Here is a 21884-nt window from a genome sequence, read left to right on the forward strand (position 1 = left end):
AACTTTGATCTCCAGCATCTGCAGACCTCACTTTCTCCTATTTTGGAAATAGTAATATCCCAGAAATGGAATGAGGCACTTAAATGGCCATTCAGTGGCTACTTGGTCTCTGGGCCAACTTTCCCTGTTCAGATCGTTAACTGATTAGTGGGAGAGTTAAAAAGGCAATAAACATTCCAAACCCCTTCTTTCACTCCTCATTCTATAGCCAATCCCAACCATATTTTATTTCTCAAAATCAGATAATAATCTACCCTTTGTCTAAACTAGTGATTTAACGAATTCTCTTCTATAGATCACAAAGTATTCAGCACCTCTTAATAACCTACAGACTTAAACAATCATCTTGAAAGTAATTACCTATACTGGTGAATTAGACCTACATGAATGTGGTACAGTCCTTCAGTGCGTGAAAGCCCTGACCATGAAAATTTGATGCCGATATTTGATTATTGATCTTTTTAAAAATATTTAATGTTACAGTTTAAAGTAATGGAATAGCTTGCTGGTTTAATAAAATTCTATTTAAAATATTTGTGTAGGTTGTTCTAAAAGCATTGGACCCACATTTCCAAATCAATGATCCATACAGCCACGAGATACGAGGTATGTACGTTTATAGTAAGTACGTAAACAGCCAACTGTTGCAGAGGTTGGAGTGTATGAGTCTGAACCCCTGCAAGACTACAATCTTCAAATTCTGACCTCTTCTGTTGTAGTTATTAACTGAGTTCAGGTGCTTTAAGATGGAGCAGGTTTTGAATCTTGACAGGCACGGGATATTTAGGAATGGCAGGAAATGAGGAAAAGGTAGAGGAATATTGCAAAAATACCAGGAAGTATGTCAATTTCAAGGCATCGATCCCAGACCTAACAACAAGGAGTAGAGTGAAAGAAAAGCACAAGAGAAATCCTGGAATTCTGAGTCATTAAGACTTTTAGAAAGTTGTTTAAAAGGTTTGCGATGATATATTTAAAGCATGCAGGTGTTGAATGGGGTTGGCATCTCCCTGATATCACCAGAACAGAACAGAACAGAACAGGAGAGTCGAGCATTTTCAGCTGGCAATGGGGGTGGGGGTTAGCAAACAGATTGTGCCCCCCTGGCCCATGATAAGAGTAGCACACTCCACAGCAAGGACATAATTCTGGGATTGGGGAGGGGGGAGCGGTTACAGAGAAGAAAGAGGGGAAGGGCAACAACAAAGGTTAAACCTTCAACGCAAAATCGACCGGTTAATAGAGAACTACCTGGAGATGACTGAGAAACAATGGATTGGGGAGGGGGGAGCGGTTACAGAGAAGAGAGAGGGGAAGGGCAACAACAAAGGTTAAACCTTCAACGCAAAATCGACTGATTAATAGAGAACTACCTGGAGATGACTGAGAAACAATGTCCCAGGAAAGTCCGACCTTCCAGTCAGGTGATCAAAGATATCTGTGTCCTAACAATGTCTTTACAAAAGAAACGAACTTTGTAGTGAATGAAACCTTTGAAGAGCAGGTGTGCATGCTGGAATGGATAGAGATAGAGGAAGCTGATGTGCTGAAAATTTTGTCAAACATTAAGATTGACAAGTCGCCAGGCCCAATCCAGATTTGTCCTCGGCTGCTTTGGGAAATGAGAAATGCAATTGCTTCGCCACTTGCGAAGATCTTTGCATCCTCGCTCTCCACTGGAGTCGTACCTGAGGACTGGAGAGAGGCAAATGTAATTCCTCTCTTCAAGAAAGGAAATAGGGAAATCCCCGGCAATTACAGACCAGTAAGTCTCACGTCTGTCATCTGCAAAGTGTTAGAAAGGATTCTGAGGGATAGGACTTATGACCATCTGGAAGAGCATGGCTTGATTAAATGCAGTCAACACGGCTTTGTGAGGGGCAGGTCATGCCTCACAAACCTTATCGAGTTCTTTGAGGATGTGACTACGAAAGTTGATGAGGGTCGAGCTGTGGATGTGGTGTATATGGGCTTCAGCAAGGCATTTGATAAAGTTCCCCATGGTAGGTTCATTCAGAAGGTCAGGAGGAATAGGATACAGGGGAACTTAGCTGTCTGGATACAGAATTGGCTGGCCAACAGAAGACAGCGAGTGGTAGTAGAAGGAAAATATTCTGCCTGGAAGTCTGTGGTGAGTGGTGTTCCACAGGGCTCTGTTCTGGGGCCTCTACTGTTTGTAATTTTTATTAATGACTTGGATGAGGGGATTGAAGGATGGATCAGCAAGTTTGCAAATGACACAAAGATTGGAGGTGTCGTTGACAGTATAGAGGGCTGTTGTAGGCTGCAGCAGGACATTGACAGGATGCAGAGATGGGCTGAGAGGTGGCAGACGGAGTTCAACCTGGATAAATGCGAGGTGATGCATTTTGGAAGGTCGAATTTGAAAGCTGAGTACAGGATTAAGAATAGGATTCTTGGCAGTGTGGAGGAACAGAGGGCTCTTGGTGTGCAGGTACGTAGATTCCTTAAAATGGCCACCCCAAATGGACAGGGTTGTTAAGAAAGCATATGATGTTTTGGCTTTCGTTAACAGGGGGATTGAATTTAAGAGTCGTGAGATCTTGTTGCAGCTCTATAAAACTTTGGTTAGACCGCACTTGGAATATTGCGTCCAGTTCTGGTCGCCCTATTATAAGAAAGATGTGGATGCTTTGGAGCGGGTTCAGAGAAGGTTTACCAGGATGCTGCCTGGACTGGAGGGCTTATCTTATGAAGAGAGGTTGACTGAGCTCGGACTTTTTTCATTGGAGAAAAGGAGGAGGAGAGGGGACCTAATTGAGGTATACAAGATAATGAAAGGCATAAATAGAGTCGATAGCCAGAGACTATTTCCCAGTTCAGAAATAACTAACACGAGGGGTCATAGTTTTAAGCTGGTTGGAGGAAAGTATAGAGGGGATGTCAGAGGCGGGTTCTTTACACAGAGAGTTGTGAGAGCATGGAATGCGTTGCCAGCAGCAGTTGTGGAAGCAAGGTCATTGGTGACATTTAAGAGACTACTGGACATGCATATGGTCACAGAAATCTGAGGGGGCATACATGAGGATTTGTGGTCAGCACAACATCGTGGGCTGAAGGGCCTGTTCTGTGCTGTACTGTTCTATGTTCTATGTTCTAACAATGCAACCTTTCAGCTTGCAGCACGAAACTATCAGAGTCTCTGTGTTATTCAGCTTCTTCATTTCTGGTTCTTTTCAAGGACCTGCTGTGGATCTTAGCAAGATCTCAAAAGTAACTCCACACCATTGCATCCTGCTGGTTACTGATGTCCACTTTGTCAGAGCTGGACAGCACATCCATTTAACAGGGAATAGGGCCTTGCAGTGAGCACTGGGTTTTGCTGCCATCAGGTGAAGGTTAGCATGTGTTATACCCGGACGGTCTTCAAGGCACTGACTGACCTCTCAGTGAGGTTCATCAGAAAGAATGCTCACCACACTCTCAATGTCCAACCTGTCTGTAACTGAACTACTTCTATGGCTGTGTTCATTTTCCTAGAGTTTCCACATCTCTTTCATCCTCTACCAATCCACAGAACCTCAGATGTTTACACCAAGCCCCTAAATATATGCAGAACTTTAGGTGAAAAGGGGTATCCCTTGAAGAGGTGGTGACTCAGCCACTTACAGGTGCCCGAGAGAGAAGCCCAAAGTGATAGAACCACTGCCACCCAGACCAAATGACTACCATTGAGCACACCACTGAGGTCTAAAGATCCATTTGCAGTATCTGGTAGTGCCTTCCATTACTGTCCTGCAAGGGCATTGGTCATTGTGCTGTTCTGATACACTTCCCACAGTGTGGCCCTCCGGAGAGTTGTGGACCTTGGGGACAGTGAGGTCTTGGAAGGAGACAGCTCATGGGAGAAGAAGCAGAACCAGGAATTGAGGATGGAATGATTCCAGGCACAGGGAAACAATGGTGAAAAGAGAGACATCCCAGCTGCATGACAAAGTGGTCTCTCTTGTAAGGTGAAGAGATGCCCAGCACTGGTACCATGTTGCGTGATGAATCTTCACCAATGTTCACCATGTTGTATAAGTTAGATGGATTCTCGGTCATTGTAAGGTAGATTTGTTGCACCATCATACTTTTAGGTCTAGTGTGACAGATGAAAACTATTAGGTAATCTAATGAGAAAGCATTAAACAAGATATGGGTTTACTGTATGAAAGCAATCAGCAGCAAGTTACATTGGGATCATAAACTCTGTTACTAATATTATGAGGGAGATGATTAGTTGATAGATCTTGTCTCCATTGTGAGCCTGAGTTGTTCCTGCCATCTAAACCCTTATGGCACCAATAATGGGGTAAAATCTGATGCACTCCTCAAAATTAACCCTTCCAGAACAAAAGACTTTACACAACTGCTTCCACCTGCGACCCCTCTTGGAAAAAGGACCACCCACCTCTACCTTGTGGCATCCAGCATATGATCTAACTTGGTATCAGTGAGGGTGTGTCCTGCCATTGGTGCCAGGCTCCAATTCTGCTGTGGCATCTCACTTTCCTCTGGAGGCACAAATTGCAGATCCCTCCCTCGGACAACCAAGAGCCTCAGCGTTTTCTACCATGGCATGCCGAAATGAATCTGAAACTTCATCTGGTCCATTCCCATCCTCATTGGCTCTAACTGGACAGGAAATCTTCTCCAAATCAATTCAGGGCTAACCCTGTGAAAATCTGATCATTCATCAGAGATAGGTCTCTAACCCGAAAGACAAATGTGATTCTCCGTGGTGAAAACTCAGTCCATAAATGAATCAAACAGAAAACCTTCAGGTGTAACTGGTGAATGAAGAAGATAGAAATTTTCAGGTGCACCTCAACATAGCTCTGGGAATATTTCAACAGCGAACTTCACTGGTGACCCCGAGATTTTTCAGATTATGAAGAAGTTCCCTAATACATATCTGTTTCTGTGTTTTGAATACCCTCACATCTAAGGTCATATCTTGGATCCTACTTGCTTTCACAGGCAACAAAAAGTGTTCTATCAGCAAGATCTGAGGGAGAATTAACAGGGCCGCTCCTTCAATTCCTTTTGCAAAGGAGTGGGGGTTTAGATCTCATTTATTTAATCAATAGGTAGAATTATTGCCCAAAACCCTTTTGGGAGATCCAGATTGTGATCCTTTCCCTAGATCCTCAGTCAATTTATCCTCCGACCATTGATTGCACGTGGTCTTGCCATCACATGTTTCCAATTATTGAAGTAATCGGAGATGTAGGTACTCCTGTGGTTGAGAGTACACTGATCTTGTTTGCAGCATGTGAGTGAACATTCGGTCCCCTCAGGATCACATGGAGTCTCAAGGGTCCGGCCAGGACTAGTTGTACCCTAATTTGAAATCATTCCACTGTCATGGTTACAAAGGAACACACAAAAAGGGCTGGCAAGTCTACATTCAAAAGTAGGAATATAGGAGCAGGAGGAGGCCATTCAGCCCATTGAGTTCATAATTCTGAGTAAATAAAATCTCCTCATCTCCCTTACTTTTAAATTGTGCGCCTGTTTCTTAACTTCCCAACCAGGGCATTTTCTTTTACCAGAAATAAAAAACCCAAAAGAACTGCAGATGCAGTAAATCAGAAACAAAAACAAAGATTGCTGGAACAGCTCAGCAGGTCTGACGGCATCTGTGAAGAGAAATCATTGTTCATGCTTCGGGTCCAGTGACCCGTCCTCAGACCCTTCTGAAGTAGGGTCACCGGATCTGAAACATTAACAATGATTTCTCTTCACAGATCCTGCCAGACCTGCTGAGCTTTTCCAGCAACTCCTGATTTTATTTCACATTTGCTTATGTATTTACCCTATCTATCCCTTCCAGAATTTTGTAACCTCCTCGTGTCCTCTTCACAACTCAGTTTCCTACCTATCTTTGTGCCATCAGCAAATTTGGCAACCATCCCTTCCATCCCATCATCTAAGTGATTTAGAAAAATTGTGAACAGTTAAGGTCCCAGCGCTGATCTCTGAAGTGCACCACTGTTTTACACCCATTTTCAGCTTCCTGTTAACTATCCAGTCTCCTATCCATGTCAATATGTTACATTTTACACCATGAGCTTAATTCACAAGCCACAAGTGGTTTTTGACTCAAGTTCTGTTTCTTCCTCAAGTTCAATTGTTCTTAATGGTCAAACGATCCACGCTATCTCTTCACTGTTAGCAATATGGTCAATGCTATTCCATCCTATCCATTAGTAAGCAAAAGATGATACATGGTTGTTGTTAAGAGTTTCAAAGGGCTTTATTGGGGAATCAATTGATTGTGTAACTCATAGGTTTTTGTGGTATGTGTAATTAATGCTAAATGATTCACTTACCAATGACAAGCTGCACAGTGGGTGTAAAACTGATTTCAGCACCAAATGGACAATAGTGATTTGGGCACCCATTTTAAAAATCCCCATTGTTTTCATTTCTATTGAAGCCAATGGAAGAACAATTGGATACTTAGTACAACAAACCATACCTCCAGTTTCAAGCCTTTGTCCTGTATCTTCCACAGAGCTTATAACTTTTACCAATCTACGGATAAACTTCACACAGCTGCATACACTTGGAGATACACGTTTGCGGAGGAGACAGGCCAGAGCTAATGAAAAATATTATTACGCATTGTATGAAATGGTTGTTCGTGGGAGCTGCTTTTGCTATGGGCATGCCAGCCAGTGTATTCCTCTTGAAAATATAAGAGGTGATGTGTTTGACCAGCAAGGAATGGTAAGAATTTCACCAAAATTCAGTTACCCTATGATAAATTTCAAAAGCACACATAATGCAATTATTTTCAGAAAATTAAATACAGACAGTGACCATAAAGATGAAAACGTGCCACTGGGGACATCTATGGTTGACCTTGATGGATTTTTCATGTTATAGGTAGATATTCTTGCCACCAGGGGCACCTGTATTTGGAAGTAACAAAGAACGGGGCACAGCACAGGGTCAGGATAACAGGCTCAAAGGATGGACTACGTGAAAATGGCACAACATAGATAGAGGCCATTATCACCATTGCATTAGTAGTGGCTCTTTGAAATAGCTATACAATGTAAGTCTCAAACTCCTATTGCTTCCTTCTGGCCCTGTAAATCTTTCTTTTTAGCTATGCATCCACTTTCCTTTTGTCGCTACATATCCGTCCACACCCTTTCAAGCACTATATTCCAGTTGGTAGCAATTTGCAATGTAAAAAAAATCTCCTTATTTGCCTGCTGGATATTTCTGTGAAATATCTTAATTATTACCTTGACTACCAGCCCTCCTGCTGGTTTCCTCCCTATCTGATCTATCAAAAACCCAAAAGAATTCTGATAGCCTCAATGAAATCTTCCCTTAATGATTTTGCTGTAAAGAACAGTCCCAGTTTCTCTCTGCATGGCTAAATCCATCATCCCTCATGCACGTTTCTTCAGTCCACCCTTCAAAATTTTGAGACTCTTTGTAAACTGTGATGCCCAAGCTTGGACGTAATCCTTTAGCTGCGGTCTAACCAATGAGTTACAAATAATAAAGTATTACAAATAATCAATAAAATGAATATAACAGAGCAAACATGTGCTGGAACACTTGTTAAATATCTTGTATCTTATAAATACATATTGTGTGTCAAAGTAGAAGAAAATCTACTGATAATTACATTGGGACTAAAGCTTAACAAATCTCCGACAAAGATTGCGAACAAACTGAAGACCCAAATATCATGGACTAAGTGAAAGCTTGGAGTTGTATAGTGCTTTTAATGTAGAAAATGCTGTAAATTGCTTCACAGGATAAAAAGAAAGTGGTGGGAAATGCTCAACAAGGTTAACAAATTCAAGACAGTTGCAAGCTGTCTCATGTTAGAAGGAGGAATGATGTTGGAGTACAGCATAGAGTGAGGGACTAGGAAGAGTAGGCCAATGATACAGAAGAATTGTAAATGCAAATTCTAAACTACATGTGCTGGAGAGGGCATTACTTCATTTCCTCTGGAGATTGATGTTAAAATAGAACTTCAAATTCACAAATAAGAGTTATAATTTATAGTTGTATATTAGCGAAAACCATTATTCAAATCAGTTTCAAATATAAATGTTTCCATAGGTTCACGGACGGTGTATCTGTCAGCACAATACAGATGGTGCAAACTGCGAAAGATGTAAGGACTTTTACAATGATTCACCATGGCAACCAGCGATAGGATCAGAGAGAGACGAATGCAGAAGTAAGAACTGTTGCACTTATTAATAATCAGTTTAACTTGCCTCATAAGTCCCTAAAACACAGAATTGAAAACAGATTTGGATTCTGAAAAATGAAAGCTTACACATTGTATAACTATTTTCAAATATTCTAGCAGAGAAATATGCAGGACTAGAGTTTTCACTTCGGACACAATCAGTGATCAAGTGAAAACTGTGTTAGCTTTAATGAGTGGGTTTGTGGGATCTTTTGTTCATGTTTTCACTTGAAGTGACTTGCGTATCACCAAACATATATCTTCCAAGAATCAGTGCAATTCAGCAATGTTTTAGAATGTGTTTTTTTTTTGAAAATTTTGCATTAAGTATATTGCTTGGTGTATTTAAGATCGGAAATTTCACTAATTTAATTTACAAAAGAGCATTACCCATATTGCTGGAATTGGATCTTGCACAACATATAAGCAGTAGTTAATCAATACTTAGTATGCCATTTGTAAGCAATTTGGTTTTCACGAACTGAAAAATATTTTAACAACGTTATTTAGAACAATTTAATAGTTTCATTAGATTTTCTTTTTTTTAAATTAGCAAGTTTTAAAATGTAACTTTAGTATTCTTGAAAGTGAAAACAAGTTTAAGTTTAAAAGAATTTTAAATGACTCAGAGGTGACAAGTTGAATCTTGCACGTGCATGCATGAGACCCCAGAGCACTCTTCAAAGTATTACAGGGGAATTCATGCTCTGACAAATTTAAACTGCTTTGCTTTGTATTTTGCTTAAGAGTTTTGAATCAAGTACGTGTTTTAACATGGTTACCAAACACTGAAGATCACTTTTAACTGTTCCCATATCAGCTTTCAATTTGTCCTTTTCCTTAGGTCTAACTATATACTTGTTCCTTTTTAGGGTGCAACTGCAATGGACATTCTGAAAAATGCCATTTTGACATGGCAGTATATTTGGCCAGCGGAGAAGTCAGTGGTGGGATTTGTGACGAGTGCCAACACAATACAATGGGTCAAAACTGTAACCAATGCAAGCCTTTCTTCTACCAGGATCCTGGGAGAATGATTTCTGATCCATACGCATGTGTCGGTAGGATTTCTTTCTTACTTTCTATCACAGTTTGGGATTAATTCTGACTATAAGTGAAGCATTGTAAAAACTAATGGTCAAAGCCAAAGTGACCACTACACAAATTAATTATGCAAAATGTAAAAACAGCGAGAACAATGTTTTAAAAGAATCTTCTATTTATTGTTGAGATTAAATGTGTTGTTTCAGCAGATTGTGTAATCTTGGTGCAAACTTCTCTTCAGATTGAGATATTAACTCAGCAAAAGTCTGTAAAAATCATTTTTTTTTAAATGCAGACATATCAAGTAGTACTGTGGGAAGTTCACACAGTTCAATCTCTCTATGCCATGTGAAATCAAATGCCTTTACCTCTGTAAAAGACTTTTAGAAACAATATTGCTATGAATTGAATTCAGCACCTGAAAAACATAAAATCAGGTGCTAAAATACAGTATTTAATACAATAAAAAAGAAGGTTTAAAATAACTATGTTGAGAAATGATAAGATTTTCTCAGGATACAAATCCCGTGTTTCTATCTCTTCCAATGGGAAGAAAACAGAGCAAAAAAGTTAATGCTGGTCTTTTTTAAGCTTTGCTTTCAACACTACTTTCAATTGTGAGAATTTTGACATCAAAAGTTTGTAAATTGATTTTAGCCAAAACAATCCTCAATAATGTAATGAACCTAAAATTAAGCTTTAATAAATTATAAATATTATCCGACCTCAACAGTTGAAAAGAATATGAATTTACCAGGCAATTTCAGGATAAACATGAATTCAATTATTTTAATAACCTTAAAAGTTACTTGCTTAAAAAACACAACTTAGAGTTCTTCTAATTAATTGAATTGAGAACATCCTAAAGATCTTATGGAGACTGCCAACGTCCTTGTTCAATAATTATACATTTGAACCCATGAAGTCTAGTGACATGATTTCCTTAACGTCCCCATACTTACACATTTTTAACTAAATATCTAGCAACCTGGACTTTTAGAGAAGATTTAGTTGATTAGTATATGAGATAGTCTCTATTTTTAAGTCATGAAAATGCTAGAAAATAATTCAGTATTCATCACATGTACAACACAACATGGCTTTGGAAGATGAAACGTTGTGGATCACTTCAGTTTGCTTTCCAAAACTTGTGAATATTATTATTTTTTAAAGTTATTAAGTCCTTATTGGCAACATTGTATTACTTCAGAGATTAGCCTGAAATAATGTTAGAAATAAGTCTTGTTTAAGTACCTAGAAATGCATAACATATGACCTATTGCCTGTTCTCTGACTCATAGCCTGTAACTGTGATCCAGGAGGATCACTAAACAATGGGATGTGTGAAAGTCACACAGACCCAAGCCTTGGAACAGTCGCTGGACGCTGCATTTGTAAGAGAAATGTTGAAGGGACAAGATGTGACCAGTGCAAACCTGGCTACTTTGGACTAAGTGCTGTTAACCCTGAAGGATGTGAAGGTGTGTCTGAACTAAAAGAACAAGTTTTATCCTTCTATTATTTATTAGGATACTAGCATTTTCTTACTTTTGATATTTTCAATTCTTAATAATGTGCAATCCACATTTGCATATTTTAACATATTCTGTCAGAAAAGACTCAAAAGTATCACTCTCACCTCTGAATCAGAAAGTTATGGGTTGAGGTCATAGCCAAAGCAGTTAAGCACACAATCTAAGTTTGCGCACCTGGTCAATTCTTAAGGAATCAGAGGTGTCATCTAGGAGATGAGATGTACCATCTACACTGGGCAGCATGGTGACTCAGTGGTTAGCACTGCTGCCTTTTAGCACCAGGGACCCGGGTTCAATTCCACCCGCAGGTGATTGCCGGTGAAGAGATTGGACTTTATCCCCATGTTGGTGTGGGTTTGTTCCAGTTTCTTCCCACAGTCCAAAGATGTGCAGGTTAAATGGATTGGCCATGGTAAATTGCCTATAGTGTCCAGGACTGTGGGTTAGGCAGATTTTCCATGAGAGATGCAGGATGATATAGTTAGGAGGGTGGGTCTGGGTGGGATGCTCTTCAGCGGGTCAGTGTGGATTACATGGGCCAAATGGCCTCCTTCCATACTGTAGGCATTCTATGATGCTCTAGTCAACTCATGGATCTCAGGCGACTGACTGTGTGGAGTTTGCACGTTCTCCCTGTGTCTGCGTGGGTTTCCTCCGGGTGCTCCGGTTTCCTCCCACAGTCCAAAGATGTGCAGGTTAGGTGAATTGGCCATGCTAAATTGCCCGTAGTGTTAGGTAAGGGGTAAATGTAGGGGTATGGGTGGGTTGCGCTTCGGCGGGTCGGTGTGGACTTGTTGGGCTGAAGGGCCTGTTTCCACCCTGTAATCTAATCTAATCTAAAAAAAAAAGGTGTTATGTTGAAGAAAAGCATGGAAGTTTCCAATCCTTCAACCAACACCATGAAAACAGACTATCTGGTCATTGTCACATCACTGCCGTGGAAATGTGTTGTGCACAAATTGAATGTTCTGTATCCTACATTACTGCACTAAATGCATTCAGAAGTAGTTAGTGGCCAGTAAAATGCTTTGTGGAAGTCCTGAAGTTATCAAACATGATATATAAATACAATTCTTTATTTCTTTTTTGTGCTTGCAGTCTGTTTTGCTTCCTTTCTCCCATAGATTTTGTCATTTACTGTCTTTGATCCCCAACTTAATCTCCATTTTCTGGCCACCAACCACATTCCTCTTGCTAGTCACTGTCTGAGATGGTGCCAGACAGTTTGTAATGTCTTAGTCCTAATTGATCCTGTATGGAGTTTCAATCCTGTATCCTCTCCAAAATGAAGACTGATGACTTCTATCTCTGTAAATCTCCCATCTGTGTTGCTGCCTCAGCTCATTGCTTACTGAGGCTCTCACCATCCATTTATTACCTCTCAATTTCTTCTGATGCTGCAACTGCAAAATTAACCAAACCATTACGAACTTATCGAAACAGGAATGTTGAGTTCACAAAGTCCCCATGATAGAAGTGTGTTTAAACATAAGCTGACAGAATAAGCAGGACTTATACACTGAATGGTAAGGTCTATGGGAGTGTTGCTGAACAAAGAGACCTTAGAGTGCAAGTTCATAGCTCCTTGAAATTGGAGTCGCAGGTAGATAGGATAGTGAAGAAGCAGTTTGGTATGCCTTCCTTTATTGGTCAGAGTATTGAGTACAGGAGTTGGGAGGTCATGTTGCGGTCCCTGGGCTCGGGGATCCAGAACTAGAGGACATAGGTTTAGGGTGAGAGGGGAAAGATATAAAAGAGACCTAAGGGGCAACTTTTTCACGCAGAGAGTGGTACGTGTATGGAATGAGCTGCCAGAGAATGTGTTGGAGGCTGGTACAATTGCAACATTTAAAAGGCATTTGGATAGGTATATGAATAGGAAGGGTTTGGAGGGATATGGGCCGGGTGCTGGCAGGTGAGACTAGATTGGGTTGGGATATCTGGTCGGCGTGGACGGGTTGGACCAAAGGTTCTGTTTCCATGCTGTACATCTTTATGACTCTAATGAAAGTTAAGGAATATTGTACTAGTTGACACCAGAGAAGGGAATTTCAGTTTATGTGAATTAACTGCGTTTTCCTGGCCCATAATGGCTGGCCTGGAGGAGGGGGTGAAAGCTAAAATTAGGGGAGCTGTGTTAAGGCTGCTTCCAATGCATTCCCACTGACAGGAGGTCTTTCCAGGAGAAATGGATCCGTTTTCAGATACTCACTGGCAGATGGCCAATACATAAATTTAAGGCCTTCAACAAGAGGGGATTTTGCCAGCTAACTGGCATTTTGCAGCCAGGAATAACTGAGTGATGCCCGCTTCATGGGGAGTCACTGGCTATCTCTTTCTGACGGCCAAGTGTCTGGGTGTGTGTCTGTGTGCATGTGTGTGCGCATGTCTGTGTGTGTGTGTGTGTCTATATGTGTGTCTGTATGTGTCTGTGTGTGTGTGTCTGTGTGTGTGTGTCTCTGTCTGTGTGTGTGTGTCTGTCTGTGTGTGTGTGTCTGTATGTGTGTGTGTGTCTGTGTGTGTGGGGGGGGAGGGTGGGGGTGGGGGGGAGACAGTGGTATCAGATTCAGAAGATCCATCACCCAAAGAGAGGGACACAATGAGGAAGAGCCACACTTGTAGCCCTAACTGAGGGATGACTGACTGATGGCTTTTTCTCTCTGCTTCTGCCTGCTTGACTCTTCTGATGTTTTAGTTGAAGTTTTTGCCTTGGAGAGCACTTCTAGTTTGAGGACCTTCATGTTCTGAGAGTGGCCTCTCAGTCGCTCTTCAAGTGATGTTCCAGCCCTGGGATTGGCTGAGTAGCATGCACATTTCTCCAGCCCTTTTTAACAGGACAGTGACTATGAGAGAAAAATAACTCCACTGGTCAGGCTCCAGGACTGAGAGGCCGACTTAGCCCCATGTCAGTATCCCCACTTTTGCCCAGGGAAAGATCCTGCCCTTTAGGTCTGATCTACATCACTCTTGAAAGCCAACTGGAAGAGAGGGGTATGTGGGATTTGTGCTATCAAATAACAATTTTAATAGGGGTGAAATAACAATGTGCTGAAGATTCCCCTTGAAAGATTCAATACACAGCACTGAAAATTTGATGGTCTGGAAATTAGTTGCTAAATGGATTCTAGAAATAATCCTTTTGCCTGCACAACAAATTGTTCTGGAGGTCACAAAAAATTCAAAAAGCAAGCTGCCTCTACTCTATGGCAACTCACCTGACTGAAAGAGCAGTGAGTAAACTGACCCTCTCACCATTCTCCAGTGATAGGGCAGCACGGTGCCTCGGTGGTTAGCACTGCTGCTTCACAGCACCTGGGACTCGGCTTCAATTCCAGCCTTGGATGACTATTTGTGTGGAGTTTGTATATTCTCCCTGTGTGTTCATGGGTTTCTGCTAGATGCTCTTATTTCCTCCCACAGATGTTCAGATTTCCTCCCACAGTCCAAAGATGTGCAGGTTAGGTGGATCGGCCATGCTAAATTGCCCAGAGTGCCCAGGGATGTGTAGATTAGCCATGGGAAATGCAAGGTTATGGGGATAGTATGGAGGTGATGGGTCTGAGTGAGATACTCTTCAAAGGGTCAGTGCAGATTTAGGGGCCAAATGGCCTCCTTCCACACTGTTGGGATGATAGGCAGCAGTTAGTGAAGCTATTTGCAAATGATAAGTATGGCACTTGAGGTTTTCTTCCCTCTACATCAATTCAAAACTAAATTAAACATCCAATTCAGTGCTGAACGCTGGCTAGACCATGTCCACATCTAAAAAAACCTCAGCAGAAGCGAGTTTGTCCCTGATTCAGTCAAACCAGACCAATTTCCACTGAAGGATCCCAAAAACAGTGTTTATAAAACATTTTGTTAACATATTTGCAAGTGACTGGGATGCACATAAAGTGGAATTTAACCTTAATCCTAACTTTGCCCCCATTTTGCGTCAAAATATGTTCAACATTTCTGGACACATGACTTCAGTTCCTAAAATTGAGTCCCACTGCATCTGTTTTAACAGATGTAACATTGCTACCATTTAGCACATAAGAGTCTCCACATCTTTGCCCATTTTGCAAGACTGTTTTTTTCCCTGTCTTCGAGAAATCAGTGGCTCAGTCAGTTTGGTGTAATATCTTGTGACTGCCTGTGGAAATTTCATTACTCCGGATTTTCCGATGGCCAGCCAATTGTTATTCCAGATAAGAGTTGCTTATGGGGACACTGCAGAATCCACACCGTAGCACACTCTGAAGGAAGTGCCCAGGAAATTGGATATCCCCCTGGACAATTTCTCCATGCCTGGAGACCTCTGAAAGTCTCCAAGACATCAGAGAGTTCCAAAGAAATTAAGTAAAATAGTTCCTCGGGGAAAAATAGATTAGGAAATATATGGTCTGACCCCCAAGTAATTATTAAACTGACCATTCATTTACCTCACACATCCCCATTACACCTCCACCACTCCCTTTATATTTCCCATGCCCTGATCAAACAGCCCATTTCCAACTACTGAACAGGATCAGCTCAAATCCCTTCCCATTTGAGAGATCTGATCCCAGCTGTTTGTTGGAACTGACCTGGTTTCCCACCTAATGTAATTGTAACAAGGTGAGCCAGCTGAACCTGACAGAATACAAGCTCCCTGATTGGGGCTGTTAATCTGACCCAATCAAGGAGTCCTGGCTGACAAATATAAAGGGGATTATCAGAGAAGCTGACACTCTGATGCCTGACTCTGAATGAGGCAATAATATAGTCAAGAACTGTTCTTGTGTTAATAAAGGGGCGGCATGGTGGCTTAGTGGTTAGCACTGCTGCCCCACAGCACCAGGGTCCCAGGTTCAATTCCAGCCTTGGGTGACTGTCTGTGTGGTGTTTGCACATTCTGCCCATGTCTGTGGGTTTCCTCCAGGTGCTCCAGTTTCCTCCCACAGTCCAAAGATGTGAATTGACCATGCTAAATTGCCCATAGTCTCAGTGCATTTGTCAGAGGGAAATGGGTCTGGATGGATTGCTCTTCAGAGGGTCAGTGTGGACTGGTTGGGCTGAAGGGCCTGTTTCCACAAAGTAGGGAAACTAAACTAAACTAGTGATGGGATGCCGGCCTCTTTGGAGTTATTTCACCAGACCTGACCAAAACTGACCCAATCCCCTTACCCCTAACTGCTGCTGGATCTGAACAACGTGAGGTCTCCCTGTTCCCACACCCCCACCTCAATCTCCCTTAAATACTACATCATTCACTTTTTCACCTTGCCCCTCCCTTACCAATCTGGCACCCTGCCCTCTTACTCACCTGATACTCCACTCTGACATTTCTTTGCTACCAAATGGAAGGACAGCTTCATATTTTTGAGGAAGACCTGAGTGGAAACTCCTCTCTGAAATTAAGGGTTGAAGGGGCAATCTGTGTAAGATTGCACTCCCCAGAAAACCCGGCCCATAACCTTTGATACAATCATCATTTTACCTACTGCCAAAATATTTTAAATTTCTTAACTGATACACCTTTAATTAAATGATATCACTGACATCACAATGTGCAGTAATGTCAAACGGGCACAAAAAGAAGACTATTCAGTGCAGTGAGTCCATTCTGGCTCTCTGATGAGCAATCCAGCCAGTCCCATTGGCCCTGCTCTATTCCGAGAGGCTTTCAAGTGACTTTCCTCAAGTGCCCTTCCAAACTCCTTTTGCAATAATTGTTCACTTCTGTTTCCAGCACTGTTGCATGCAAAACACTTTAGGTCATAATTTTACAATCAAGAAAGTAATAGGTCATTTTATTCTTACTTTGAAAGGAGGCAATTAAACGTTCAATGTCTCACAAGATTTCCTTCACTCCTTTTTGGAGTTAACAATGTGGGTAGCTTGTTAACCATTGGGTTTGATTAACTGAATGAGATATAAATGTAGGTTTGCCAAATGAACCTTCTACTCAGCAAGCAAACCTACATCCAGAACCTCAAATCTTTTCAAAACCCGTGAATGAGACATATATAAAATCTCTGTCATCCCACCACATAAAAACACCTATTCCACAGAATGAAGATAAGGCAACCTGACAAAGTGTTCAAGAGGTCATTAAAAAATGAGAGTCCATATTTCTTTTAATTGGAAGATGCTGTGGGTGGAATCTCCCCTTGGTGAGGTTTTTGCCTGTTAGCAGGAGACCCAATGAGAGACCAATGCTGCCTATTCTAAGAAAGGCCCAGTATACCTTTTCCAATAAGCAATTCCACAATTCTGGCAGGACCTCATCTGCAATTAGAGTGCCGCCCAATCTGAAGTAGACAACTCCCATGCTGATCAGCAGCAAGAGAATGCAATTCCATAATCCCAAGACCTATCTTAGTGATGTATTGGGGAGGTATGCAGGGAAGGGGGGGGTGGGGGTGCGGGGGCATTGAAAGCAAGGACAGAAGGTGACTGCCAGCAGTCAGCCCCTGCCCAATACCCATGGCATCTGCATGGGTACATGAATAGGAAGGGTTTACAGGGATATGGGCCAAATGCTGGAAAACAAACTATATTAATTTAGGATATCTAGCCAGCATGAATGAGTTTGACTGAAGGGTCTGTTTCCATTCTGTACATCTTTATGACTCTGGCAATATGTTCCTTTGATCGAGACCACTCAGCCTGCCACCCACACCCTCTCCAAACAGCTGACAAGCAGCCTGCACCCTTTCTTGATCAGGGAATGCCACATGTTGGCAAGCCCACCTGTTGCTGAGTTGTTTGGCTCAGGTCGTTAAGTGTTGCACAATTGGCCTCTTAAGCACCTCACCTGGCAGCGGGCAGGAGGGAGGGTACCATTGGCCTTTCTAGCCAGAACCTAATTCCAACATAGGTGGGAATGCAATAAGGAGGCAGGGTTTGGGTACAACATTATCCTGCCCTTCCTACATCTTCTCCCTCACCATCTCCAGGGCCATAGGATTCTGGCCTAGAGGTGGAAAATCAATAACAGGTGTTCTCTATACACTAACCAAGAACATGTGGGAAGTAGCAAACTTGACAGTCTGGATATGGAATCTCATAATCAAGACTGGATTCGGCTTTATAAGGAGTTCAATGTCAGACCTGATTTTAACTTCCTTTCTCCAAATAGAGTAAAATTGTTGCGCTCAAAAATGGTGTTGGCACTGTTACCAAACTGGCATTTTGGTTGCCATCATGACAGACACCATTTAAGAAGGATGTTTGGAGTGCCAATCTGCTTCTAGTCTGAGCCCATTTCTAGTAATTTTGAGGTACAAGTATGTGAAGTATGTGTAGCACCTTGCTCCACTGATTTGTTACAGGCATTGGACCATCCTCACAGAGATCATTGGAAACTGCTCTACAAATAAACAAAGAAACAATTCTGTTTCTTTCGCATGAGACATGCCATTAGTTTGTCCCAAACTTCCCTCCCAGCATTGCCCCCCTTTCCCCAGCCTATGGGTAACTCATTGCAGAAAATACAGATGATTTTTCAATCCCTCAGACCAACAAGCTACAGTGAGGAGCCTATTTGATGCCCACAAAATGTAAGTACAATAGGAGCAAATCTGAAGATGCAAAACGGCACTGGTCTCATGCTGACAATACAGTGTACTTCTGTTATGAAAATCAACTCTAGTAAGAGGAAACTTAGCTTTTCGAAAGTTGTTTCAGCGATAGGGGAGCAAGACATACACATGATTAATGGTGAGGGTGAAGTCAAGAACATCAAGGATTAGTTGTAGATCTAATAAATGTCTATGTTGCTCTAACTGGATTTTTGGTGCAAAGTGTATTATTATGTTTGACAAAAATAATCTGATTTTGAATGTATTTTTCAGAGTGTCGATGTGATTCACGTGGCAGTGTGTCAGTACATTCTGTGTGTGATGCTATCAGTGGGGAGTGCCATTGCCATCGATATGTCACTGGGAAAAACTGTGAACAGTGTCTGGTATGTTACATTACAAGTTTTCACCTTATTAAATATCTTCAAACCATCATTATTGCATGTGGGCAAGCTTATTAGCCTAAATGAACCTGAACCCCCACCAGCCCCAGAGATTGGAAACCATTCTCACAGGGACTGACCCATTTAAGTGATCAACTTGTGACAATGACCAGTGACTTCACCTGATTCAGCAACAAATTGCCATGCAGTAGATTGAGCTTTTTTCTTGGCTTTTCACAAACAAGGGCAACGTTTGTTGCCCAATGTTAACTGCCCTGGAAAAAGGTCAGGAAGGACTAAAGAGAAGTATGCCAACCTGTTTGGAAATGCTCCAACAAGTACTTGCTGTCACTTTTGGAAAAGTAGTCGTTCAATTGGAATGCTCTGTCTATCAACTCTGTTCATGGCATTTGAAGATTTTCCAAGGATCTGAATCGATCTCATTTCAATTCTCTGTCTTTCACTGAGCTCTCACAAAGGCATAATAGGTTAAATTCGAACAGGTGGTTAGGAACTCTCTGAGACACACTCTCTTGTTACGGGAGGGCAGAAAACACATTTGATAGAGAGAGTACTTAGATCAGAGGGTGGGTGGGGCTCCCCACATTAAGTCTTCTCCGGAAGATAAGGTATTTCTTCTCAGTCTTGAATCCCAAGATTTTCAAGCTCTGTCAATTTAGGGAAAGATAGAACTAAAAAGATCAGTTTGAGTTGACTGAAGTAGTCAGAGGAGAGAAATGTTGATGTACAACTGGAACAAACTCAGCAATCTAACTTCATAATCCAGGAATGAATGAAGAAAGAAATGTCATGATTTGATCTTTGGCTTTGGCTGAGTGCACTGACTTGAACAAAAATGCTGTATGATAGGATGAGGCAAGTTTGAGGAATCTACAAACAAAAACAGATATTGCTGAAGAAACCCAGCAGGAGTGGCAGCATCTGTGAAAGGAAAACAGAGTTAAAATTTCGAGTCCAGTGACCCTTGTTAACTCAAAACACAGGCCTGCTGAGTTTCACCAACAACTTCTGTCTTTGTTTGCATCCACAATTGTTCATTTTATTTGAGGACTCTGTAATTGGTTTCAGCAGGTCTGGACTAATGAGATTAAAAAAAGGAAATGGTGTAAATTCCAGCTCCTGCTCAGATTGTGGATGTCAGATAAGTGCAGTATCAGGCTCGGTTATGACATCCTCTGTGAAGAAATGACTGTCCCCATACAAATGAAGGCACAGACTGAAGGTAGTCATTGGATTGTTTTATTTAAATTACCTTGTGATATTGCTCCTAACTGTGTTACTTTATCTTATTATAGCCAAGCTACTGGGGTCTTGGAAACATTAACTACGGTTGTTCCCCTTGTGACTGTGACATTGGAGGGGCTTATGATAATTTGTAAGTATAATTGTTAGTGATGCCACTGGCCTTAAGGGTACAGGCCACCTTAAAAATACAACATTACTTTCACAGCAGAATGGTTGTATGCATACTGTAGAGTGTGGTACTTGCATCATTGTAAACCAATTCAGTATTGTGTTCACCATGTGCTATTTCATAGGAAATCTGTCCGAGTGAAAAAGCATTTAACCCTATGAAGGCTGATTATTGATAGTCTCCTGATAATCAGTGAAAATTTACATAGAGCAAGACAGGAGAAGTTTAAAAGGAATCTAAAGGGCAACTTTTTCATGGAAATGGTGATGCGTGTATGGAATAAACTGCCAGAGGAAGTGGTGGAGGCTGGTATAATTACAACATTTAGAAGGCATCTGGATGAGTATATGAATAGGATGGATTTAGAGGGATCTTGGCCAAGTGCTGGCAAATGGGACTAGATTAATTTAGGATATCTGGTCAGCATGGATGAGTCGGACCAAAGGGTCTGTTTCTATGCTGTACATCTCTTAGACTCAAAATGGAAGGTAATAATGCTTCTAACATAATCACTACCAATTATGTAAATTTTCAAACAATTTTACTTGTCTGCTTTTGACTTCTTTAATCCAAGTTGCTGGATATTAATAATAACCATTAATTGATTTAATTTTGCTTTCTAACTGGAAAACAGAATAAATTTTCTTGAGCAATTACCATTACGTTTGCAAAGTCATGTCTCTCCTGGTTGGTGAACTTGAACTGGTACAAGCAGATCTTCACAGAGGCAGATCACCTACTGAGGAAATAGGGAACTGTGTTACACCGTAGCCATTGTGAGATCGTTTGTTTCCTCTTCGTGCCAGTGAGCTCAGAATGTATTTTCCATATTTTGCAGCTGTTCCTTGCATGACGGACAGTGTCGCTGTCTACCCAACATTATCAGGCGCCAGTGTAATGAACCAGCTCCAGGCTACTTCTTTGCTCCATTGGATTACTATTTGTATGAAGCTGAACTTGCAAAACCAATAGGGAATAGCGGTTCTTTGGTTGGTATCGTTAAAACGTTTCCTTTTATTTTAATTTTTCAGTTAAGATTTTTGCTAGCACAAAAATGACATTGAGTGCATAACCATGCTTACTCAAATACTTTCACTCAAACCTAAATAAATAAGAGTTAAATAATAAAGTCACTGGCTGAACATAATGCATGTTTAATCAGCTTTGAACCAGAGACAAATTAGTTCCTTGGCCTCCATTAAAATGAATAGAGCTGCTCTGAACTGCAGGCAATTTTTCTCTATCAAGAGCATCATTAATGTTTATGACCAACAGGAAATCTGATATATTCTTAATCCTTTTTAAAAATAAATGTGTTGTAAACCAAGAGATGTAAATGCATTTTTCTGGTTTGCATGTGGACACTGAAGCCTACCTGGTGGTACATTATTTGATTGCTTCTCATGTAATTCTGCGACCTTAATAATATAAACCAATCTGTATTTCATGACTGAAACAAAATATTACTTGTGCCTATCTCATGCAGCATGACAATCCTAACTTTAGCGTATTACATAACTGTGACATTATTAGTGTAAAAACATCACATTGAGCTTCTCGCCATGCATCAACTCTTCAATTACAGATCAGTGAGATCACAATCTAGCTAGCTCACCTTCTACCACCCTGATAGACACATGGTATTATGATACTCTCCTCATTGACACATTGTAGCAATCAGTCTCTATCAATGAGTAT

General features: G+C 41.2%; 1 protein-coding gene across 2 annotated transcripts in view; it reads left to right on the top strand.

The window, feature by feature from the left end:
• lamb4 (laminin, beta 4) overlaps positions 1 to 21884 on the top strand; it is a 120739-nt gene that overhangs the window by 25306 nt on the left and 73549 nt on the right. For both annotated transcript variants that reach the window (XM_043713613.1, XM_043713614.1), the window contains exons 7-14: positions 543 to 606; positions 6524 to 6738; positions 8104 to 8224; positions 9112 to 9300; positions 10585 to 10764; positions 18642 to 18754; positions 20068 to 20147; positions 21025 to 21175. In XM_043713613.1, coding sequence (XP_043569548.1) covers positions 543 to 606; positions 6524 to 6738; positions 8104 to 8224; positions 9112 to 9300; positions 10585 to 10764; positions 18642 to 18754; positions 20068 to 20147; positions 21025 to 21175 — 1113 coding nt within the window. The remainder of the gene's footprint in view (positions 1 to 542; positions 607 to 6523; positions 6739 to 8103; positions 8225 to 9111; positions 9301 to 10584; positions 10765 to 18641; positions 18755 to 20067; positions 20148 to 21024; positions 21176 to 21884) is intronic.

Source organism: Chiloscyllium plagiosum, chromosome 23 (assembly GCF_004010195.1).
Source record: "Chiloscyllium plagiosum isolate BGI_BamShark_2017 chromosome 23, ASM401019v2, whole genome shotgun sequence".
Taxonomy (NCBI): Eukaryota; Metazoa; Chordata; class Chondrichthyes; order Orectolobiformes; family Hemiscylliidae; genus Chiloscyllium; species Chiloscyllium plagiosum.